Source organism: Adiantum capillus-veneris, chromosome 26 (assembly GCF_014529385.1).
Source record: "Adiantum capillus-veneris isolate H3 chromosome 26, ASM1452938v2, whole genome shotgun sequence".
In the NCBI taxonomy this organism is placed as follows: Eukaryota; Viridiplantae; Streptophyta; class Polypodiopsida; order Polypodiales; family Pteridaceae; genus Adiantum; species Adiantum capillus-veneris.
The window spans coordinates 78,177,747-78,203,720 of NC_140956.1; the positions used below are offsets into that span (position 1 = coordinate 78,177,747).

At 44.2% G+C, this 25,974-nt stretch overlaps 1 protein-coding gene across 1 annotated transcript in view; it reads left to right on the top strand.

The window, feature by feature from the left end:
* Positions 1-728: 728 nt before the first annotated feature.
* LOC147423699 (DNA damage-binding protein 1a-like) overlaps positions 729-25,974 on the top strand; it is a 45,706-nt gene continuing 20,460 nt past the window's right edge. The window contains exons 1-8 of the mRNA XM_086502135.1: positions 729-934; positions 1,020-1,068; positions 19,848-19,907; positions 20,007-20,098; positions 21,591-21,642; positions 21,820-21,882; positions 21,972-22,021; positions 22,106-22,181. Of these exons, the coding sequence (XP_086358261.1) occupies positions 831-934; positions 1,020-1,068; positions 19,848-19,907; positions 20,007-20,098; positions 21,591-21,642; positions 21,820-21,882; positions 21,972-22,021; positions 22,106-22,181 (546 nt within the window). The 5' untranslated portion in view covers positions 729-830. The remainder of the gene's footprint in view (positions 935-1,019; positions 1,069-19,847; positions 19,908-20,006; positions 20,099-21,590; positions 21,643-21,819; positions 21,883-21,971; positions 22,022-22,105; positions 22,182-25,974) is intronic.

Below are 25,974 nucleotides of genomic sequence, written 5' to 3' on the forward strand. Positions count from 1 at the left end.
ACACTCATTACAACAAACCAACAAAATAGACTAACCGTCATGTATCAAGGTCTTCAAATTAATAGTTTAGAACTCAGGCTCTTTTTAGAACAAATGATAGGTCCCTTTAAGATTAGCCCCGTGCGGTTGTCATGTGAAAGTGTCTATTGTTATGCTGCTCGCATAACATCCCTATATGCACAAAATCTCCAAAAAGCTATTGAAGGTAGCATTAGCTCATGAGTCAATTCAGATAGAAGCATGCTTGCATATCGAGGCATTGAGTGCAAAAGGAAGAGTTAACTAGTGTTATGCTACCTTGTACGAGAGAGCACATGTGTTTTCCCTATTTCATTCATCAACCATCCACAAGAAATAGAGTAACATAAGAATGACAAACCGATAGCTAACATATATAGCAGGCCAAAAATATGATTTGGCTTTAGCATTAATGAAGAAGGGAGTTAGGCGTACATTTGAGTTTTTGATTATTCTTTGAATTTGCCTTTACATGTGAAGCATTGACATCTTCTTTGGTGTTTAGTTTGTCAATGGGTCCCTTCACTTGAGAGTCTCATATTGATTTAGAATGCAAACATGACCATTCACCCTGATTTAGAATGTAAACATCACCATTCACCTTGTTTAAATTCATGAATTTAAATGATGCAATTGTTCTATTGAAAAGGAGGTTGCTTTTGACGTGTCATAACTCTCTTTTTTTTTGGGTAGAAAAATGGTAATGAGATTCTGTAATTAGAGAGGACCTGAAGTTTCCCTCGCTGTGTTTTTGAGCGTTTTTTGAGCAGGTGAGAGTGTGTGTCCGCAGACGAGGCAAGCAGCTGCTCAAGATGAGCATCTGGAACTATGTCGTCACGGCTCACAAACCCACTAACGTAACGCATTCCTGTGTGGGAAACTTTACGGGCGCCCAGGAGCTCAACCTGATTATAGCGTCAGCCTCTTTCACCGTGTGATCTGTGTGCGTTTGGGTGTTTGCGTATCGTACTCCTCATCAGTTGTATTTTGTGACTTGGCAGAAAATGCACGCGGATAGAGATTCATTTGTTGACACCACAAGGGTTGCAGGTAAGAGGTTTTTTCCTGCTGAAAAATAAGTTGCTTCTTGTAAACTTCAGCTTTTCTGTCGCTTTTCTCACAGCTGGATTTTTTTAATTTTAAATTTCCATCCCTCTCCCCCCCCCCCCCCCCAACACACACACACACACACACACACACACACACCACCAAAAAAGAAGAAGAAAAAGGCCCCCATTGGCGGGTGGGTCCCTTCCTGCTTTGAAATAGCACCCATGTATTATGGTTGGGCAGGGGCCAATGCGAAAGCTTAAAGTAGAAAATCAGTTTTGCCAATAATTTCTACAATTCAGGTGCCAGTATCTTACACATTCGAGATGTTTGCGGACAACTTGAGGACTCATTGGCTAGTTAATTAGTTCCATAGAGGACTTGTTGGCAGTTGGTCAAGTCATGCTGGTGTCAGCTGATGGTCTCTGGAGTCTGGGAGGCTTCTTTACAGAGAGAAATATTTATTTATAATTATGTAAACTCATTGAAAGTGACCTGGGACACATATTTAGTAGCAAATTTGCAGAAGACTTCAGACTCTGACCCCTGGAAACCATAGGAACGAGGGTCCCGCCTCATGCCAGCCTACCGGGTGAGCAACACAGTGAAGTGCACCGCCGTGAACAAGTACGTCTACCTCAAGTACGGTCGGGCACAGCCGCAAAACAACCCTCACTCCCTAATCTGCTTGTGGGAGAAAATGGAGCTACCACCGGACAGGAATGTGAACTCTAACAAAAGCCTCATGGCAAAGCTCTAATATCTGAGGAGTATCTACCTAGTCCTCCTCTTGCATCCACTTTGCATCAAGATTGGATCTCCCTTCCTTGAACTCGTGTAGGCAAGCTTACACTTCACGTTCCTTTCCTTGTGTGCTAGCACCTACTTAGGTCTAATATGATATATCTCCTTAGTTTCTTCTACCTCTAGGTTTTGCTCCTTTGGTCCCTATCTTGGCACCTCACCCTTGAAAGGTCTCAACAAACTTTCATGAAAGGTATTGTGAACCTTTCAAGTATCTTGTCTAAAGGACACATTGTTGATCTTTTTTGAAACTTGGAAGGGCCCATAGTATCTTAGACTTAGCTTTGAAAAAAGCTTCTCCTTGTTGGAGTGTGCAGCGGAAGAGAGATACGATGACAAGCACAAGAGAATGAGGGAAGAGAGACAAATGGGTAGAACTTGGCGAGCCCAATAACTCTAGATAGAAAGCCTTGTGAATGATACAAGACAAAGGAAAGAGAGCCCCTTAGGCTACATATACAGTGAGCCAGGGCAAGGCCGGGCAAATATCTTTGTCAAATACTAGGATCGAAATTAAAACCCTTATCCTAAAAGTAATGAAATGGCCAAAACAGGCTAGAAAAGGGCGAAGTATTGGTCCAAACCCTAAATGTTCCTAAGATCCCTGTCTCGACAGGTGTATGGGTGGCCGACCCACAACACAGTGCCAATGCATGTGTGATGAGAAGCTTGTAAGTAGGAGGAAAATCATATGGAAGGTGAACATAACACCCCCCTTAACAACAATTGCGGAGAAGCTGTCGGGGAAAATGCAGGATTATTGACAAAACTTGAGAAGAAGAAAATCTTGAAAGAATGAACGCCAAACCCACAGTGAGCATCGATCCATAAAACACCAATGTGATGATGACCAAGGCGGAGATGACACTGATCAAGCCGCACATGGAAGCGATGGAGTGGCTGACTATAAAACAAGTCTTGGAAAAGTTATAGAGGAATAGACCAAAAGCGAGCGTCGGATAGCTCATTGATGACAATCACCACTGAGATGGATAAACCCAAGTCTGAGACAACTTGGCTAATTTAATTTGGTGCATAGAGGAGTTGTAGGCAGTTGGCCATGTCACGTTGGAGAAAATCGATTAGCAGATGGTGTCACGTGATGGTCTCTGGAGTCTGGGAGGCTTGTTTACAGAGAGAAATATTTATTTATAAATATGTAAACTCACTGAAAGTGACCTGGGACACATATTTAGTAGCAGAACTGTAGAAGACTCCAGACTTTGACCCGGGAAACCATATGTGCATGTGGACAAGCTACTTCAGGTCTAGGGTTCAGGTCAGCTTAGGAAGTGTTCAGGCACCTTTGTGAGCCTTTGCGCAGGCTGTGCATATCCAGGCAATTAAGAGTGGTTGCATATCCTCTGGTTGCACACAGCATGATCATCAGCATGACAGTCAGTATCCATTATGAGCATTTTACAATGCACAGAAACCATTCTCCCAATTTATCTATTTTTCACTTATTATTTAATAAGTGACTTTTGTTGGAAAACTGGGTAGGGCAAATTTGCTAATTGACCATATAAGAAACCTAGCGCTAGCACTTTCTTGCAGAAGAAGCAGCAGAAGTACCAGCAACTTGCAGTTCACCTTCTCAGCAAGACTGACAGGAGGCCTAGCATTTTCAATCATCAACAGAGCAGATAGCGTTTTTGGCTACAGATAAGCCTAGCGTTTTCTGCTACAGACTCAGCCTAGCGTTTCAACAAATAGCATATCAGACTTGGCGTTTTTGCTACAGTCCACCTGGCGTTTTTCAATTTGCAGACTCAGCCTAGCGTTTGCAGATTCCGACACCGGATCAGCCCAAGCACATCAGTGTTTTCAGTTTTCAGCACTTACACATAGCAGATCGAGCCCCTAGCCTCACAGATCTCACCTACCCGCAGCAGATGCTCCCATACCATCAGATCAGCCAGCGTTTTCAAATTCAGTCCGCTGTCCGCAGATTTTAGCATCTGCGTTTTTAGCGCATCGTTGTCGTGAATGGTCAACACATGGCGGTCTTGTTTGATTTTGGTAGTATGCATGATGTGATTGGTGACTCTCTTGTCGAAAGAGCCCGCTTGGAGGTTAGCAAGACATCTCCTCTCAAGGTGTCGGGCCTCGCTCTTGGTATGGACTCTCATTACACGAGGGTGCCTTGATGTGTTATTCACTGTTCAACAAGCTTCCTCCCACAGAAAATTTGTAGTGTCTCCTCTTTCAAGATGTGATATGATTTTGGGCATTAGATGGTTTCATGAGCATAACCCTCTCATTGATTGGACAGACTATATTCTCACTCTAAATGCCAAAAGTGACTCTCCCGTCATCATTCGTGGTGAGGAGGTTGTTCATTCTTTACCTCTCATTTCTAATGTGCAGGCGAAGCTTGAAAAGAAATAGGAGAAGGAGACTCTCTCAGTTTTTTCTTCTCCAAAGCGCGACACACATGTTTTGCATGATAGAGATGTGATTGTTCACAAGGATGATGGTTTAGATAATGATTTTTCTAGTGAAGCTAACCTCATTGCAAATACGATCAATCACGCAGGACCGATCTTGGCTCTCGAGCCGAGGTCCAAAGAACCCACTCAAGAAGTATTGTGTGTTCGTATGATCAGTCAGCATGCATTGTTCGAGTGTTTCATTCGTGACGGTTTCTTGTATTTTCGTTACCGTCTTATGTGTTTCCTTTTCATAGGCATGCCGTATTGTACGATGCACATGATTCACTTACGGGTGAGCACGGATGTATGCGGATCGCGCTTGAAAAGAACAAAAGTTTGCATTCAAGGAATTCACATTCCATGTCTCTTCCTTGGCATGACACAGTCTTAGAAGAGCACAAGAAAGATTGTCCATTAAGCATCGGCATTTCCGTTATGATTTTCCACATTTGGTAGGTTTAGGCAGAAAGTTCAAGATTCGATCTCACTTTTTGCGTGTGTTTGGTGAACGGTTTGGCACTCCGTCACTTGGTTCATTTCAATTGCATGCACAATCATTTAGGAAGCATAGTATTTTTCTAGTCACTCTACATGGAATGGGTATGTTCATGATTTTGTGTTGGAAGTGGTTTCATGAATTTTCCTTCTCGGAGATTCTTGAAGAAGATAGATGCACGACCATTGCCGAAGTTGGAGCATTGAAGCAGCCACAGATCCCTTTGTCGCTTTTGGCGCGGACCAAAGAAGCAAGCATTGCAGACCTTCATGAAGTTCAAGTATCGAGGAACCCACGAGGCAGTGTGGGTCAATGAAGAGTTTTTCAGAGATTATCTAGAGTTGTTGGCGGACTACAAGGAAGCCATGCAGTTCGGTACGAGTACCTCACTTTGAAAAGAAGGGGATGTCACGTGCACATCTAACCCTATGTGCATGTGGATAAGCTACTTCAGGTCTACGGTTCAGGTCAGCTTAGGAAGTGTTTTGGCACCTTTGTGAGCCTGTGCACATGCCGTGCATGTCCAGGTACTTAGAGTAGTTGCGTATCTTCTGGTTGCACACAACATGATTATCAACATGACAGTCAGTACCCATTATGAGCATTTTACAGTGCACATAACCCATTTTCCCCATTTATCCATTTTTCACGTGTTATTTAATAAGCGACTTTTGTTGGAAAACTGGGTAGGGCAAATTTGCTAAGTGACTGTATAAGAAACCTAGTGCTAGCACTTTCTGGCAGAAGAGGCAGTAGAAGTTCTAGCAACTTGTAGTGCACCTTCTCAGCAAGACCGGTAGGGGCCTAATGTTTCCAGCCAACAACATAGCAGATAGCGTTTTTGGGTACAGATAAGCCTAGCGTTTTCTGCTACAGACTCAACCTAGCATTTCAGTAGATAGTAGAGCAAACTTGGCGTTTTTGCTACAGTTCACCTGGCATTTTTCAATTTGCAGACTCAGCCTAGCGTTTGCAAATTCCGGCGTTAGATCAGCCCTAGCACATCAGCGTTTTCAGTTTTCAGCACTTAGGCATAACAGATCCAACCCCTAGCCTTGCAGATCTCACCTACCCGCAAGAGATCCTCGTCGTACCGTCAAATCATCAGCGTTTTCAGATTCAGCCCGCTGTCTGCAGATTTCAACATCTGCGTTTTCAGCACATCGTCGTCGCGTCGTTGCCATCGCTGTCCTCGCCGACACAGTGTTAGTATTCAGCAGAAAGTCAGCATTTGCAGATTTCAGCTGTAGCGTTTACAGATTTCAGCCTGTCCTCGTCGTCGACATCGTCGGCAAGTCCATTGCATCTAGACCATTGTACTAGATTTGTGCAATCAATAGCATAGACCTCTCTCGCCATAGAGAGGGGGGCCCTTGGAGGAGGGTTTGAGAACCGTCTTGTGTCGTGTTCTTCTCTCTCTCTCTCTCAGCACCTTCATTCACAATGTCATTCACTTTGTTTGTGATCATTGCACTCTCTCACTAAACGAACGGAAGGCTCTCCCTTTCGTAAGTAAAAGGAACCCTTGAGCACAGTTCGGAGCACTCATCTTGAGCAAAGTTCAACATTCACTTCCGCTGCACCTTACATTTGCACTGACAGGCCGTACGGACCTCCGCAATATCCACTGACATGCTGACGTGGTAGTGTACGGATTTATGGAAATTGCGCTACCGTTTTGGGCTTAATTAGCGTTGGCTTCTTTTGGAGAAGATTGCTTTTAAGTTTTTAAGTGACAGCTTTTGGGGCAGTAAGCTTTTGAGTTGAGATTTTGGGGCTCTGCTTTATGGGCAACCCTTGTAACAGTAAAAACGTCTTTTGGACCTCATTACTCAGAGCATCTCGACGTAGAGTCTGAGTGTGAGTTCCCAGGGACTTTCTTGTACTTTGCACACAGATTAATATAAAAAGAAATACCGAAAGGGGTGCCAGTCTTTGGGGCCAATACCTCTTGGCACGGAACTATGTCGGGCCGTGTTGTCTTTTGTGAACTGTTTTAGAGTGAATCTCTATTGTGTCGCGGTAGAATCTAGACTTGGGGTGTCCAAGTTTGTTACAATGTCTACCTCAAGTACGGCCGAACTCAGCCACAAAACAGCCCTCACTCCCTAATCTGCTCCTCAGAGATATTGGAGGTACCACCGGACAGGAATGTGAACTCTAACAAAAGAATCATTGCAAAGCTCTAATATTTGAGGAGTATCTGCCTAGTCCTCCTCTTGCATCCACTTTGCATCAAGATTGGATCTCCCTTCCTTGAACTCGTGTAGACAAGCTTACACTTCACGTTCCTTTCCTTGTGTGCTAGCACCTACTTAGGTCTAATATCTCCTTAGTTTCTTCTATCTCTAGATTTTACTCCTTTGGTCCCTATCTTGGCACCTCACCCTTGAAAGGTCTCAACAAACTCTTATGAAAGGCATTGTGAACCTTTCAAGTATCTTGCCTGAAGGACACATCGTTGATCGTTTTGGAAACTTGGAAGGGCCCATAGTATCTTAAGACTTAGCTTTGGAAAAAGCTTCTCCTTGTTGGAGTGTGCAGTGGAAGAGAGAACGATGGCACGCACAATAGAATGAGGGAAGAGAGACAGATGGGTAGAACTTGGCGAGCCCAATAACTCTAGATAGAAAGCCTTGTGAATGATAGAAGACAAAGGATAGAGAGCCCCCTAGGCTACATATATAGTGAGCCAGGGCAAGGTCGGGCAAATATCTTTGTCAAATACTAGGGCCGAAATTAAAACCCTTATCCTAAAAATAATGAATGGCCAAAACAGGCTAGAAAAGGGCAAAGTGTTGGTCCAAACCCTAAATGTTCCTAAGATCCCTATCTCGACAGGTGTATGGGTGGCCGACCACAACCAAGTGCCAATGCATGTGATGAGAAGCTTGTAAGTAGGAGGAAAAATCATCTGGAAGGTGAACATAATACCCCCCTCAACAACAATTGTTGAGAAGCTGTCGGGGAAAATGCAGGATTATTGACAAAACTGGAGAAGAAGAAAATCTTGAAAAAATGAATGCCAAACCCAGTGAGCAACGATCCATACAACACCAATGTGATGATGACCAAGGCGGCGATGACAGTGATCAAGCCGCACAAGGAAGCGATGGAGTGGTTGACTACAAAACAAGTCTTGGAAAAGTTATAGAGGAATTGACCAAAAGAGAGCGTCGGATAGCTCATTGATGACAATCACCACTGAGATGGATAAACCCAAGTCCGAGACGACTTGGCTAATTTAATTTGGTGCATAGAGGAGTTGTAGGCAATTGGCCATGTCATGTTGGAGAAAATCGATCAATAGATGGTGTCACCTGATGGTCTCTTGAGTCTGGGAGGCTTGTTTACAGAGAGAAATATTTATTTATAAATATGTAAATTCACTGAAAGTGACCTGGGAGACATATTTAGTAGCAGAACTGCAGAAGACTCTAGACTCTGACCCCGGGAGACCGTAGGAACGAGGATCCCGCCTCATGTCAGCCTATTGAGTGAGCAACACAATGAAGGGCACCGTCGTGAACAGGTACGTCTACCTCAAGTGCGGCCGGGCACAACCACAAAACAGCCCTCACTCCCTAATCTGCTCGTGGGAGATACTTGAGCTACCACGGGACAGGAATGCGAACTCTAACAAAAGCCTCATGGCAAAGCTCTAATATATGAGGAGTATCTGCCTACTCCTCCTCTTGCATCCACTTTGCATCAAGATTGGATCTCCCTTCCTTGAACTCGTGTAGACAAGCTTACACTTCACGTTCCTTTCCTTGTGTCCTAGCACCTACTTAGGTCTAATATCTCCTTAGTTTCTTCTATCTCTAGATTTTACTCCTTTGGTCCCTATCTTGGCACCTCACCCTTGAAAGGTCTCAACAAACTCTCATGAAAGGCATTGTGAACCTTTCAAGCATCTTGTCTGAAGGACACATTGTTGATCTTTTTTGAAACTTGGAAGGGCCCATAGTATCTTAGACTTAGCTTTGGAAAAAGCTTCTCCTTGTCGGAGTGTGCAGCGGAAGAGAGATTCGATGGCACCACAAGAGAATGAGGGAAGAGAGACAAATGGGTAGAACTTGGTGAGCCCAATAACTCTAGGTAGAAAGCCTTGCGAATGATACAAGACAAAGGATAGAGAGCCCCCTAGGGCAAGGTCGGGCAAATATCTTTGTCAAATACCAGAACCGAAATTAAAATTGTTACAAATTGCTGACGTGTCAAAGCCTTGAAGAATGGAGCCAACTTGCAGATCCTGGCAGAGGGGCCTAAACCCTAAGAAGAACAAGTAATAGAAGAAGAAGTCCTACCGACTTATGGGGACCCTGTCCGATGGGGCCCCAATGACATAAAGGAAGTAAAATAAAGCAGGACCCACACACACACACACACACACACACACACACACACACACAAACTGATGACGTGGCAGCTATACGAACGCTCCGCGTTTTGCATCGACTGCTGACGTGGCAGTTGTACGAAATTCCGCAAAATGCGTTGGCAGTTTTTTGGCATTGCTTTTGGACCATAAGCTTTTAAGTTTTGAAGGCTTTTCATGGTAACTGCTTTTTAGGCAAAGGGCTTGTAAATATGAGGTTAGGGCTCATTCTCTGGCATGCTTCCTGGAGAAGGTGCAGAGTCTGGAGTACTGGCTTGTATTGTGTTTATGTAATATAAAGAAATACCGAAAGGGGCGCCACGGTTTGGGGCCAATACTCTAGGGTGGAATTCCGCCACTCTGTGTCGCGTGTTGTGCTCTCTCTCTCTCTCTCTCTCTCTCTCTCTCTCTTTCAGTTCAATTGTTATTGAAGTGCTAAAAGTCTGTTCAGTCTATTCTTTTCTATTGGCACGTGGTGCCTGTCTTGTGACAGTGGTATCAAGGGGGGATGTCACAAACTGCTGACGTGTCAAAGCCGTGAAGAATGGAGCCAACTTGCAGATCCTGGCCGAGGGGCCTAAACCCTAAGAAGAACAAGTAAGAGAAGAAGTCGTTCTACCAACTTATGGGGACCCCGTCCGATGGGGCCTCAATGACATAAAGGAAGTAAAATAAAGCAGGACCCCCCCCCCCCAACACACACACACACACACACACACACACACAAAAAAACTGATGACGTGGCAGCTGTACGGACGCTCCACGTTTTGTGTTGACTACTGATGTGGCAGTTGTACGAAATTCCGCAAAACGCACTGGCAGCTTTTTGGCATTGCTTTTGAGTTTTGAAGGATTTTCACTGTAACTGCTTTTTAGGCCAAGGGCCTATAAATATGAGGTTAGGGCTGATTCTTTGGCATGCTTCCCGGAGAAGGTGCAGAGTCTGGAGTACCGGCTTGTACTGTGTTGATGCAATATAAAGAAATACCGAAAGGGGCTCCAAGGTTTGGGGCCAATACTCTCTAGGGTGGAATTCCGCCACTCCGTGTCGCGTGTCGTGCTCTCTCTCTCTCTCTCTCTCTCTCTCTCTCTCTCTCTCTCTTTTTGTTCAATTATTATTGAAGTGCTAAAAGTATGTTCAGTCTATTCGTTTCTATTGGCACGTTGTGCCTGTCTTGTGACAAAAACCCTTATCCTAAAAATAATGAAATGGCCAAAACAGGCTAGAAAAGGGCAAAGTGTTGGTCCAAACCCTAAATGTTCCGAATATCCCTGTCCCGACAGGTGTATGGTGGCTGACCCACAACCAAGTGCCAATGCATGTGTGATGAGAAGCTTGTAAGTAGGAGGAAAATCATTTGGAAGTGAACATAACACCCCCCTCAACAACAATTGCTGAGAAGCTATCGGGGAAAATGTAGGATTATTGACAAAATTGGAGAAGAAGAAAACCTTGAAAGAATGAACGTCAAACCCACTGAGCAACGATCCATACAACACCAATGTGACGATGACCAAGGCGGAGATGACACTGATCAAGCCGCACAAGGAAGCGATGGAGTGGCTGTCACAAACTGGTGACGTGGCTGCCCCACTGTACACACACACCAGCCCTGGCTGAAAACAGCTCGCTGAAATTGCAGTGTACGGCATTCCCTGAATTTGTGCTGCAAAATACGCTGGCAGGCTGTACGACAGACTGTATGGAAATCCGAGAATTGTGGAGAAGGTGCTGACGTGGCATGCCATACGAATCCCCCCGCTTTTTGCGCTGAATTTGCGTGGGAAAAAGCAAGCAAATCTTACGCAATTGTTTGGAGAAGCTTTTGGGGCTCTGCTTTTAGCATCCCTTGTAACCTTATAATAAACCCAAGGGGTATCCCTCTGCAGAGCATCTGGACGCAGAGTCTGAGAGCGAGCACCTACGGGAGTTGTATTTTGCTCGAAGATTAATATAAAAAGAAATACCGAAAGGGGCGCCAGTCTTTGGGGCCAATATCTCTAGGCACGGAACTCGTTGGGCCGTGTCGAATCAAGTGTGAATTGTGAACTGTTTTAAAGTGAATTTCTGCTGTGTCGCAGTAGAATCTTGACTTGGAGTGTCCAAGTTTGTTACAGTTGTATTAGAGCGCGGTCGATTTCTCTTCTATCGGGAAATCCGATCCTTTTTCTAGCGACACTTATGGATTCAAACAGAGATCAGCCGACTTCCTCTGCATCTGGGGATGCGGGAAGAGATCACGAAGAAGATTCTCACGAGTACGGCCCGCATTGGCCTACTTAGGCGGAGATAAGAAGAAAACCGGATACTCCTTCAAATCTGACATGCTTTTTCTGCTTTCTTGCCCAGGCAAAAGCAGATTGACGACCCAAATAACCCGAGAAGTCAGTTCCTTTCTTCTGCTTTTTGCCGTGCTTTTTGGCTTTGTTGTTCGCGTCAAAAAGTTGGGTAATTCGTGTATCAACCACCTCTTCCAATTCTTGCTCTGTAAACATCCTTGGAGTAGGAGGTTGTTTGAGTGCCGGTTTGAGGGGTGGCTCCGTGGTTTACCGCCACTGTGAGTGCACCTCGTCGAAGGAGGTTTGGGTCAAAAATTTTGCAAATTTCGGGTCCTTCGCAAAATTTATCATCATCTTTGTTGCATCGTCAACCAATTGTAGACGCTCCGTCTCTTCTTCTTCTGACAGTTCTTCTAGCTCTTCTGACTCGAGCGAAGATGACGGGAAAGGAAAAAAGCGGAAGCAAAAAGCAAAGCTTCGGAAAGGGCAAGAAAAAGGCAAAGAAGCCTAAGTTTCGCCCAGTTTCTGAGAGTTCTACAGAGGACTCGTCTTCAGATAGTTCGGACTGCGATGATCACAGATTTTATGCAAAGAAGAAGAATTTCGATAAAGCCAACTAGTATGACTTTCTGGAGGATAAAAGCAAGAAAGTTCGAGAATTCAAAGAAGGTGGACAGTCAATTAAATTTGACACTTTTTTTGGGTTCCAAGATGCTTCGAGGGCTTCGGCCTTCATATAGCAATTTGATATAGCTTTCTCTGGAGGGCCCTCCCACCTCGGGGGGGGGGGGGGGGGGGGGTGTCAAATTCACCTAAAAGGGGTTGGGAGGTGCAAAAGGGAGACACCACCAACCTCAACGGATGCCACGTGTGAGCCGACGCCCTTCCAAGCGGGTATGGCATTTCCTAGGGGAAAATCGTCGGGTTTCAAAGGCAGTTTAGTGAGGTGAGCGATAAGTTACCTGGAGGAGGAAACTCCAAAGGGAAGACCGAAGCAAGTCCCGCAGTACCTGGGCCTCTGAACAGAGGTACTTGGTCGCTGTCACGTCCAAATCAAGTTGGCGAAATGGGTCTCTCAAGGGATTAGTCATGGTCCTAAGAGTGTAGATAATTCTGGCCTCTCGTAGTCCAGAGGAAACTAGTGACAAAAGCGTCTGCCTTCGGTTTCTAGGTGCATAGTCTTGGTCGTTCTTCTTTTATACTTTTTTGGTGTATGAGGGGAGCGGCCGAGCGTGCCCTACCCGACTCCGAAAACAAAACAAAACAAACATTACTCTGAGCACTCCAAGATTCGGAGGGCTACCTCTTACTTTAAGGGAAATGCTCGAACATGGTGGTCCACTCTTCTATTGAACAAGAAAGCGCCAGTGAAATGATTGAAATTTAAACGGCTTTTCATTTCTTCTTGGTTAACTCGAGAGTACGAACGCAACATACGAACTGCTTGGAACCATCTTCGAATGACCAAGAAAGATACCTTGGTCGCATATTGCTAGAGATTTTGGAGCTCTTTTCTACCCGCTTCTTCATTTAAGAAGATCTCGTTTAAAGAACAGATTGAGCGGTTTACCTTGGGCCTTCCTACGAAGATCTGAGATCACTGCTTAGAGCAAAAGTCAGATTCTATTCAAGAACTGATGAGTCATGTGAAACGGGGCGTTGCCATTCACTCAGGTAGTTTGACCTACCCCACAAATGAGATCATGACGCAGAAAACAGAACAAACTTCTAAAAATGAAAGTAGAAAGAGGAAGAGCCCCCAAGATCAAAAAGATAAGGATGCACGACTCCAGCTCACTCCTCGGGAAAGAGCCGGCTACCTCAAAGAGGGGAAGTGTTTTGGATGCGGGGAAACAGGACACATCGTTGCGAAGTGCCCTAAAATGGCACCGAAAGAGCAAGATGAAGAAAGGCCAGAGAGTTCGAAAGCAGCTGAGGAAAGTGGCAGAGAAGGCAAATGAAAGCAGAACTGGTTCCACATTGCGTGGGGCTCGAACCGAATCAGATGAATGAAAGTACAAAACTTTGACGCATTTAGGGCAAAGTGAGAGATTAGGAAGCCCTCATTTTTCTTTGATGGAGGAGCCAAGACCCACTTCTTTTCACTTGAATGGCCGGCTCGATTTGGGATTACGCCTGACAGGCTGAGGCCACGCGCGGAGGTAGTTCTAGGGGCACCTGGACGGGATGTTGCCATTATACCGATCATCGGCAAAATTCGTTTGCAATGTCAGGGGTGTTTAGGGCATGAGGACTTCTACGTAAAGCCCTTGGGAGGTTGTGACGTCCTCTTCGAAATCCCTTGGTACCACAAGAACAACGCAGTGGTTGACTAATGGGCCGAGAAAGCGACTTTGACAAATGAAGGGCACAACCATTGTACTTGATAAAATTCAGTTTCTTTACTTCATTTTCTGGAGAGAACTGAATGATGACTGAAGGTCGAATATGTTTTGACCTCGAAAAAGAACGCCAAGATTTTCTCCACACTCATGCCGATTGCTTTTCAGAGGGCCTGCCAGGCGAGTTGCCTTCAGCTCGTCCTGAGGATCATACCATTGATTTGATACCTGGAAGCACACCACCAAACCGGCCACCATACCGTGTGAGCCGAACCCTGAGATACACTTTTTTGGGACACATTGTCTCATCAGTAGGAGTGCAGATGGACCCGGCCAAGATAGAGACTATCTGTGATTGGCCCGATTTGAAGAATGTCCTTGAAGTTACAAGCTTCTTGGGCTTATGTTCTTATTACAGGCGGTTCGTTAGAAAGTTTGCAGAGGTTGCTTCCCCTTTGCATATGTTGACACAAAAAGGAGTCCCTTTCTCGTGGGGATCCACAGAGGTGACTGCCTTTCAGACATTGAAAGAGAAATTGACTACATGACCAGTTTTGACTTTGCCAGATTTGCAGAAGTCATTCGAAGTATATTGTGATGCTTGTGGTCGTAGTTTGGGTGCGGTCTTAATGCAAGAAGGCCATGTCATTACCTACGAGAGCCGATTGTTCTCAAGGCCGGAATCGACAGCACATATTTATGAGAGAGAGCTTTTGGCGGTTATCCATGCTCTTACTAAATGGCGACATTACCTACTCGGAGCGGATTTTACTGTCTTCACAGACCATCAGAGTTTACGCTACTTCTTGTCACAGAAGCAGCTATCGGAAAAGCAGATGCGGTGGGCGAACATCTTGTCACAGTTTCACTTCCAGATGCAAGGATAGAAGAACTTGGTGGCAAATGCTTTGTCTCGAAAGCCGTTGGTTCTGGCTATTTCCGCGATACATCATAGGAGCTTCGAGGATATGGTCGATCAGTATGCCACAGATACAGATTTTGCAAATATTTTCACTCGGATACAGAATGGGGAGGTAGTAGTGGGATATTCCATTCGGGATGGCTACTTGATGAAGAAAACGATGTTGTGCGTTACATAGCCGTTGAGGGAAAAGGTTTTAACCGAATGCCACTGTCCACCTTTTAGAGGTCACCGCGGCATTGCTACCACCTTGAAAGGTGTGGAGAGATACTTCTTTTGGCCGAGACTCAAGAAGGACGTGGACGATTTTGTACGCAGTTGCTTGGTATGCCAGAAGGTCAAGTTTGACAGGCATAAAGCACAGGGATTGTTGCAGCCTTTACCCATACCAACCCGCCCCTGGGAAAGTATTGCAATGGATTTTATTTTTGATCTCCCGAGAACACAGAGTGGGCACGATGGTATCTGGACTGTTATTGACAGATTTAGCAAGCAAGCTCATTTCATTCCAGTGAAGAAAACAATCAAGCCGGATCACTTAGCGAGACTGTTTGTGGCCCAGATCTTCAGATTACATGGCATGCCTGAGACAATTGTCTCCGACAGAGACCCAAGATTCACGAGTTGTTTTGGAAGGCTATTTGGGAGAACATTGGCACACGGTTGCAGTTCTCGTCATCATTCCACCTGCAGACTGACGGACAATTAGAGATTGCTAATTCAGTGGTACTAGATTTATTGAAGTCTTACATCTCGGATCAGAAGACGACATGAGAAAAGGTTTTACCTTTGGTGGAATATGCCTACACAATCAAGGGGAAGGTGCGATTTGAGAATATTGAATTTGCTACAAAGGTTCCACCCTACCTTAGCACGAAAGATAAGATTTTCTTTTGAAGCCGACCAGTTCATGAGGGACTTGGACTTGGTCCGGAAGGCTTTGGAGAAATCTCCGGAAAGACAGAAAAAAAGACAGCTGATCTATATCGTCGCGATTTGAAATTAAGGGAGAACGATGGGGTGCTCTTACGTTTTAAGAAGGCACGCCCGAGAAAGAAAAATGGAAAGGAGTGGCTTTTTCCAAAGCTTAACATGACATACTATGGACCTTTCCAGATTTTCGAAAAGTTAAATGATGTCTCCTTTAGACTGAAGGTGCCCGATGCATGGAGGATTCACAATGCCTTTCATGTGAGTCTCTTGAAGCCTATTAAAGGCGATGTGCCCGATGATGGGGAGCCTGATGAGCAACCCGAAGCGGTCGAAAATGAGGAGATACTCGTTCCAGAACACATTTTGGCACATAAAGAAAGAAAGGTTAAAGGTAGAATGAGAAGGTAGTTCTTGGTTAAATTCAAGAACTATCCCGCATTGGATGCGAAGTGGATGGAGCAGGAGGACCTGGCAAATACTCCTTAGAATGTGAACCTTTACCTTGAAGCTTTTGGTTTAGCATGGTCTATTCCAAAATTGAACCCCGAACTCAGCTCTGGGCTGAATTTGGTGCAGTGGGTATGCACAAGAGGGGAGTGGCTCCACTCCTTTGTCAACAAATTGCCCCAATTTTGATACTAAAGTCACTGATGTCTCTTTTGAGTTTCAGGGATACTGTGAACTGATAGTATTCTGCTGAATGAGTTTATGAACTAGAATTCCCGATAAGATGATACTGATTTGTTCTTGACTTGTCTAAGTGCAGGAACTGATAGACGAAATGATTGCAACATTTCGGTATGAAAGATCTCGATAGATGTGATTGCAATAAGGATTAATTAATCGGGCATCTATGAGGTCCTGAGTGGATCTAGATGCGATTGCTAAATAGGTTTCTGATTAATCATGGTCTGAGATCCGAATGAATTTGTGAATGTGATTTGTCATGTGATGTCTTGTCGATTGGTACATGTGGTAGATGTGTGTTCCTAGTGCATCGGTACTAACAGTCAATGTCTGCTAAGACAATTTATGGCTTTTGTCTGTTTTGTAGGCGTAATCGAGGGCGATTACAATGCTTTCAAGAGGGGGGTATGTCACAAACTGGTGGTGGTTGCCCCACTGTACACACACACCCGCCCCAACAGCCCGTTGAAATTGCAGTGTACGGCATTCCCTGAATCTGCGCCGCAAAATACGTTGGCAGGCTGTATGGCAGATTGTACGGAAATCCGAGAATTGCGGAGAAGGTGCTGATGTGGCAGGCCGTACGGACCCCGCTTTTTGCACTGAATTTGGTTGGGAAAAAGGAGGCAAATCTTAGTGGAAGCTTTTGATTTTGAAGCTTTTGGGGCTGTGCTTTAGTATCCCTCGTAACGTTTATAATAAACCCAAGGGGGCTCCTCTGCAGAGCATCTGGATGTAGAGTCTGAGAGCGAGCACCCGCGGGAGTTGTATTTTGCTCGAAGATTAATATAAAAAGAAATACCGAAAGGGGCGCCAGTCTTTGGGGCCAATATCTCTAGGCACGGAACTCTGCCGGGCCGTACTGTGAATTATGAACTATTTTGAAGTGAATTTCTGCTGTGTCGCGGTAGAATCTTGACTTGGAGTGTCCAAGTTTGTTACAGTGGCCGACTACAAAACAAGTCCTGGAAAAGCTATAGAGGAATAGACCAAATGCGAGCGTCAGATAGCTCATTGATGACAATCACCACTGAGATGGATAAACCCAAGTTCGAGACAACTTGGCTAATTTAACGGATAGCTCATTGATGACAAACACCACTGAGATGGATAAACCCAAGTTTGAGACAACTTGGCTAATTTAATTTGGTGCATAGAGGAGTTGTAGACAGTTGGCCATGTCACGTTGGAGAAAATTGACCAATAGATGGTGTCATCCGATGGTCTCTGGAGTCTGGACTCTGGGAGGCTTGTTTACAGAGAGAAATATTTATTTATAAATATGTAAACTCACTGAAAGTGACTTGGGACACATATTTAGTAGTGCAGAAGACTCCAGACTTTGACCCCGGGAAACCATAGGAACGAGGGTCCCACCTCATGCCAGCCTACCGTGTGAGCAACACAGTGAAGTGCACTGCCGTGAACAGGTACGTCTACCTCAAGTACGGCCGAGCACAACCACAAAACAGCCCTCACTCCCTAATCTGCTCCTGGGAGATATTGAAGCTACCACCAGACAGGAATGTGAACTCTAACAAAAGCCTCATGGCAAAGCTCTAATATCTGAGGAGTATCTGCCTACTCCTCCTCTTGCATCCACTTTGCATCAAGATTGGATCTCCCTTCCTTGAACTCGTGTAGACAAGCTTTTACTTCACGTTCCTTCCCTTGTGTGCTAGCACCTTCTTAGGTCTAATATGATATATCTCCTTAGTTTCTTCTACCTCTAGATTTTGCTCCTTTGGTCCCTATCTTGGCACCTCACCCTTGAAAGGTCTCAACAAACTCTCATGAAAGGCATTGTGAACATTTCAAATATCTTGTCTGAAGGACACATCGTTGATCTTTTTTGAAACTTGGAAGGGCCCATAGTATCTTAGACTTAGCTTTGGAAAAAGCTTCTCCTTGTCGGAGTGTGCAGCGGAAGAGAGAGATGATGGCACGCACAAGAGAATGAGGGAAGAGAGATTCTTCTATCATGACCACGTGGCCTTCTCACGGCTTGATTAATGTGAAAAATTCAATTGGCTTTTATCCTATTTAGTATGTGTATTGTCTCTACTCCATACTAATCGAAAGTGAATGGTCTTGCGAACAGGAGGGCATGTGAAAGAAACTGTTCTGGATCAGTCCATCCTACTCGAAATCAACAAGTAATTGCAGATAGGAATGAGCAACCAGCCAATAATTGCCACACAAGACCCCCTTATAACGTTGCAGATGCTTGTAGGCCCAGGATCAAGAAGATCGTTTTGAATCTGAAATAAAATGCCATTGGCATGCATCCTCTCCAACATTGCTACAGGCGGACTAGATCCTTGAAAATTTGCACATAATGTGGCCAAACCAGATCTGATGCACAATGAGCAGTGGGTCTTCTATGCATAAAGAGGAACCTGATCTTTGAACAAGAGATTTGAAACTGGACGCAATTGGATCAGTAGCTAATCAGCCCGTCTAACCTTTCTCAAACTCTCCAATTAAGCAACGAAAGAAGCGGCACCACGAATGTATTAGAACTAAATATCGATCGGAAACTCCAATTGGGATCACGGCTCAAAAATGCAGATTTAATGGGACTCTCTGCAACAAAATCAAAGCAGATCTTCATCAGGCCCCTCTAGATGAAAGAATGCAAATGAAGGAGATGTCTCTACAAAAGAATGCAGCCGCAAGTCACCTTATTGCTGGCCGACCTATAATCAGCCTGTCCTCTAGTCCTTGCGCACACGGTGACACACAGGTATTGGAGCTAGGGTCTGATACCAATTGGAGCTAGGGTTTGATACCAAGTCAATCACCTTGAAGCCTAAAAACCATATATGAGTAACACACGGAGCTCTGATACCAGGTCAGAAGTGGCAATGGAAGACGGATATGAACGGTTGACAACTGCGGTGCAAGTGTAAGTAGGCCCTCTCCTCTGCATTAGGCAGCCAATGCACCACGTGGAAATGACACGGTCAACCTCTTGAAAATTGTGTGTTGCGGCACTGGCAGGTGAACCCCTCTTTGAATTTGGTCCCTAGCTGGTGTGTCCTAGTAACACATTTGACTTGTTTCTGCTACATATTGCTGAAGATAGGTCTGGTGAGCCTTTCTGGACAGTTTAGATTATGAAATGTTGTTTTGTTTGAGTTGTGGTGTTAAGTATGAGCCATGAAGATATATTGGAGTATATTTTGAAAAAGTACTAAGTCTCCTTGATAATATCCCGATTGCCTTGCATTTTTGCTCGTAAGGATCACATTGGACTAGGAGGATGACAGTGAATGGAAGTTTAGTTATTTTGTAGGCTGAGCCCATCAGTAATGTAAGACTTACTTACCAACAGCCCCTTTCTTAAAGGAAGGAATTCCTATTGATCGTTGAAGTTGTTTTATAAAACAAGGACTACTTTGAGGATTGGATGTCGTTGGGAGAATTTAGTTGTGACATACAAAGTGCTTCTTGTAGAGAGCAGTTTCTCTGCTAACTGTTCAATTTGGACTTGCAGCCTATGTTGGATGTACCGATATATGGGAGGATTGCCACATTGGAGCTCTTCAAACCGCCGGTAGGTAATTTTTAGGTTCTTGATGTTCCATTTCTAGTTTTTTAGATTGCTTCTACTGTATTTATACTTGTTATTTTGGAATTTGTTTTCTGAAAACAGGGAGAAGCACAAGATTTTTTGTTCATTTCCACAGAGCGATACAAGTTTTGTGTTTTGCAATGGGACGCAGAGGCAGGGGAACTTGTAACGAGGTAGTAACGTGTTGTCAATTTTGTCCAGTGCCTCTTGGTTTTTGTATATGAATGGAGTGATTTTAAATATTGTAGCAATGGAGCACTGTGTTTACAATACAGATATGTTACAGGGTCCTTTCTATAGAAAATTCTGCATTCTGTGATAATATAAAGGCTAGGGATGCAATGAATGTCTGAGCCTTCAAAATAGTTTGGTGGTTCTGGTTCTATTTGCTCGATATGTGAGGTCTGTCGCAGAGTTTCGCCGAGCCTTTAGGGGTAGAGAAGCTTTTACCTCTCAAAGTAGTTAGTTTAGAGAGAGGAGTTTGGTTAGTCATATGAGAGAGATTGAGTTCAGGCCCAACAATTCACAAGTGTGAGCTGTAATGGTGTCTCCCTTCGCGGCCGCCACCACAAAGCAAGTGCTTCTAGGGTAAAGGGTCCAGTAGTGGTACTTACCCCCAAAAGGTGGACATACCCACCCCCAAAAGAGGGACAAACATTTGGAATATGCTTGGAATTTTGCATGTGTCCTGCCATGATTTGCTGAAAAGTGTACCAATACTCACCCTTGAGTGTCTCTAATCTCTTAAAATCCTTCAAATGTGAATTTTCCCAAATACAGCATTGAGATAAAATCCAAAAAATATCAATCTTGGTATTAACTAATTCCCCTCTTCATGAAGAATCTAACACAATCTTCAGATTTCAAATCTGGCTAGATATGCGAAATCCCCCCCAAAATCATGATTTTTTTCTTAGTTGTCCCACTACTGGCCCCTTTACCCTATCTACCTTTTCCAATCCACATACAGCTGTTATAAGGAATTTGTTAACACGATTTGGTTTCAGAAATGTATATTTCACAATGTAGGCGTTTTTAGCAAGTTGCAAAAAGGGTTGTCTTAAGGCTTGATAACACATACTTTTTCAACAATGAGATGCTTAACAATAATTTTAGCACCTAGGCAAATGATTTTCTACACCTCGTGAACTTGGCTCTCCTAACCATGATGCCTGTGTTGGAGTTCACCTTCTGAATGCTCTCCACTTGTTTTATACATTTTGCTCATTGATGAATAGGCCCTTGGTTGTGGCCGTCAAAGAGGAGTGGAAGTTGCAAGCTGTGATCACATGCGAGAGGGTAAAAGAGGGGATTGACCAAAAAAGTGTGACAAGGCTTCATTTCATGAATTATCATTGATGATGAAACGTATGCATACCCCCCCAAAAAAATATATTAATAAAAATAAAATAAAAAAATAAATAAAATAATGAAGGGCAGCCCCAATGCCAGCCTGGCAGCCCATCATACAAAAACATAGAATGTGGATATGTTTTCCTCTCTTGTAGCATGTACTGAGTAACTGGTTACAAGTTGTGTGCAAATCTGTGTTTAGATTCTTAGGTGGTTGTGTCAAAGAGAGAGAGTGAACATTTACATTGTAATTTGCAAGCATCCCTTGTATAATCATCAAGTTATCTCATAATTGTTGTGCCTCATTTATAGGGCTATGGGAGATGTATCTGATCGCATAGGAAGACCTACAGATAATGGGCAGGTATTTGCAAGCTCTATGGATGATTATTCTGCTGTAGCCCTTTATGTTCATAAATAGTTTCAAGATATTTGGTCTGATTTGTGGCTTGAAAAAGGTTCTTGTGCTTTAAAGCTAAAGCTTCAAATTGAAAATCTACTTCAAGGGTTTGATTATGAGCTTATTAGTTTTTATGTGTAGATCGGCATTATTGACCCTGACTGCCGGCTAATTGGTTTGCACTTGTACGATGGGTTGTTCAAGGTTGGTAGTTAGGTTCTTAAAACGTTCTGTTATCATTTTTTTTTTCTTTGTACAAAGGTTGAGTTGAAGTAATAATATTTCATCTGAAGGTTATACCAATCGACAACAAGGGTCAACTGAAAGAGGCATTCAATATTCGGTAAGAGCCCATTTTTCAGCGTATCAGATGAAGGGTCTTTTCAGTTATCGAACCTATATTAGTCATTTCTTCTGGTCTTTCCAGATTAGAGGAGTTGCAAGTTCTTGATATCAAGTTTCTCTATGGGTGTGCTAAACCTACAATCGCAGTTCTATTCCAGGTATTTGAAGTCTAAGAGTCTAGTAATGCATTTGTTGTGGTCCTTAAAAATAAAAAGGTGGTGTTTGCTGTGCACTCTCTCTTTGTGTGCAGTTACACTACCATGCCAAGTGTTGTAAGGAGGGTGTCTATTGCTGCTGCAGTTTTATTGAGTTTCGCTGTCCTATTTGTCATTTCTGATTTCTAGTATATGCATGACACTAGCTATCTTTGAAAATTGCTGCAGTTAAAGTTTGTTCTAATTTGAGTGTTTTTGGTTTTTGCATGTGGTTGTACGAGTCTCTATGTTGTTTTGCATGTTTATTATGGCATGCTGTTTACACAATTTCTTATTAGTGCCCCTAATGCTTCACATTTGCAATGAATGATATGTCACCCTCACATTCTGTAGTCCTAAGCTGTAGCTCTTACTCAAATAAGATTGTATTCAATTCTTCAAACGTGAAAGGAATTGGACGCACTCAAGTATTAAGTGCTGTTGCAATGCCATCATATGTGGTTCTCCAAGTGGCTTGGTGGTACGATGAACCGTTGTGAGAGCAAAATCCCTTAACACCGGTCACAATGCCACATTACACATCTGCATCACCCTCTTCCATAAGGCAAGCTTGGATTTGTTTGATCAATTGTTGCCAGTGGCTTTCTTGTATTGGCCCCATGATTGTATTTAGTGGCTCGTAAAAATAAAATGGCAGAGACTTTGAACTTCTGTAGGGAGTAGTTTGCACCACCAAGTGTCACAAGCTTGTACACATGGCATTGCTTCTGGTGTCACCAGCAGATGTAACAGATGGGAGCATCAGACGATGCAGCAGATGGGGCAGTTGGAGCTGCGGAATAAGGGATCAAAATTAGACCCGAGGTCGCTGTAAATCGGCTGCACAAAGTGCGGGGAGGTAGTACTAAAAGATGACATGGCAATTTGTACGCTGAGAAGAGCTTATTGGGTGCTACTAATTGGAAGCAATTGACGTGCCAGAAAACTTGCCATGGTCTCCTGAGTTCTTGGAAGGAGGCTTGTTGTCACGTGCACATGGCTTTGTTTGCCACATGGACATGCTTCATCTACTTCGAGAGCCAGTTTCCCCCTTCTTCCTAGATAGGAGTGTCTAGAAGTGTAACAGGCTTGGACACTCCAAGCCAGAAATCAATAGCAACACACCAACAAAAATTTCAAAATCATTGAACTTTAATAGAAAGAGAGAGAGAAATGAAATGAAATGAAATGATATATTAACGTCTACAAGAGGCCAAAATGACCTATGAGACCAACTGATTACACTGATGAGTCTAGTACCAAGTCTGGGTACAAACAAGAAAACTACAAACAAAGAACTGATAGGAGTGCTACCGACTCCTATGGGTGGCTGGTAGGCTGAGCAATGGTATCATGCCATAAAGGTACAAAGTGGGGATAAGTGTCACCATGATACAATATAGCAGTAGCATGAAGCCTATCCCGATCGACATTCTGGGTGTCGTGCTAGAATCCTGTGGATCCTCTGCCGCAATCTCCGCCGGTGCTGCGTGGCTCCCCTCCTCAGTCGCGGTCGTCTCGATCTCCCTAACTCTATAGCTCGATCAATGAGAGTACCGCTGATGTGTGTATGGGTGGGAACCGAGCTCTCTGGTGGTGGTGTCCCCTCTGACTCTGTGGTACTCAGACTGAAGAAATCTGAGATGCGTCTCTGGGACTGTCTCTGTCTTTGCCCATTCAATAGAGCGTCTCTATGTCTCTGAATCTCAAGTAGGAATAATCCGAGACATCTTTGATCCTGATATCTCATGACTCTGTCTAACGAGTCAAAACCATCTCTGAATAGACAATGAAAGCGTCCCCGTATCTCATAGTAGACTGTGCAGCAACATATGTAGTGAAACTCTGTCTCTGGTTCTGCATGGCATAACTGACATATCCTACTGTCTGCTGGTATGCCTCTGAATCTACCTGTCTCAATCCCAAGCTGGTGTGAAGATGTGCGAATCTGGCCAATAGCACATCGTAACCTATGAGATAGATGTGTGTCCATGTAACTGGGCCGTGTGGCAAATCTGGCTGTCGTGAGTTGAAGAAGATGTTCTCTATAGAAAACCCTCTTCGTACCCAACTCCCGTGATGGTTCTATCCATGTCCTCTTGCTATCAAGCTGGATAAGATCTTGCCGAATGAGTCTAGTAGTCTCCATCCGTGTAAGAGCCAAGGATGGTGCATCAATAGAATACTGGAAAGGGGGCAGCCTGTCCATGCTGAAACCATGCCTCTGAAACCATGAGCTCATCTGTGCATACCAACATGATGTATCTCCCTGTAATGCCAACTATCTGGATGACTCGAGAGAGAGAGGGAGAGAGTCGACACGGCCTGTTGTAGTTCCGTGCCCAAAGGTATTAGCCCTAGAGTGTGGTGCCCCTTTCGGTATTTCTTTATCATTAATCATTGCCAAGTACAACTCCCAAGGGACCTCCGCTCTCAGACTCTGCGTCCAGATGCTCTACAGAGTGAGGCCCCAAGGGCTCTTTTATTCTTACAAGGGATGCCCCACAAGTAGAGCCCCAAAAGCAATCAATCCCAAAAGCATCTGGTCCAAAAACTGCCCCCAAAAGCAGCCAACGCAAATCGCGACAGCCTGCATTTTGCGGATAGCTTGTATTGCGAGCGGTTTTGTTGTGGTTTGCTAAAAGAGATTCAAGACTATTGTCTAAACCAGAAGTCTGGCTCTATTCAGAGACTTATGGAACATGCTAAGCAACGACTTGGAATGCATGCCGGCTCATTGACTTATCCTATAAACAGATAGTATCCACCTCAACAAAGCAAGAGTCTGCCAGTGAAAAGAATGAATGAGGGGAATCGGATGACAGCTCATCGCAGGATTCTGAAGAATCAAATGGTAGCACATCCCAAGGTTCTGACAAACTAAGGGAAACAAATGGATTGAGACTGACGCGCCAATGGACAGGGGAAGCAAAAGAAGCTACCCACAGGTCCCAGGCCACAAGGAAAGAAAGGAAAAAGGGAATCTACTAGTAGAATTCCCAAGGTAGATTTTTGAAGCAGATCAGTATGATCTAGATCTGGATACTGCTTTTGCCAAGGTGCATAAAGCTCTTGAGAAGTCTCAAGCTCGGCATAAGAAGGTTGCTGACAAGATTCAACGCGACTTGTAGCTGAAGGAAGAAGATCGGGTGCTCTTATGGTTTCAGAAGGCATGCCTAAGAAGATGACAGGGAAAGGAGCGGCTTTTTCTAAAGCTAAGAATGTGGGACTATGGCCCTTTCCAGATTCAAGAGAAGATAAATTATGTATCCTTCGAACTGAAGTTGCCAGACACTTGGAAGATTCACAATGCACCCACCATAATTAACCTGACACTAGAAGAGGAGCAAAGAAGGCGTGTGCGCTCTCTACATGTGAGAATTTGCGGCCTTAGAGACAAAGATAATGTGGACGAAGAGGTAAAAGAACTCATGGCTTTGATGGGGGTTCATGAGCCGATGCACACAAGAGCATGGAGAGTCGGCAACAAGAAAAATGGGAGCAAGGGGGAAACCTCGAAAGAAAGGGCACTCATCCTTCGTTTTTCCTCCATGGAATCGAAGGACTTTTTGAAGAAGAGACCAACTCTTAAGAAAATGGGCATCTTTCTCGGGGATGATCTTACCCTCTCACAGATCGCTCATATGCAGGAGGTAATGCCAGAGATTAGAGTGGCAAGGGAAAAAGGTAAGATCGCTTTTTACCGAGATGGAAGAGTGGTGATATTGGAGCCACGCTCCACATGACGGTGTGAGAC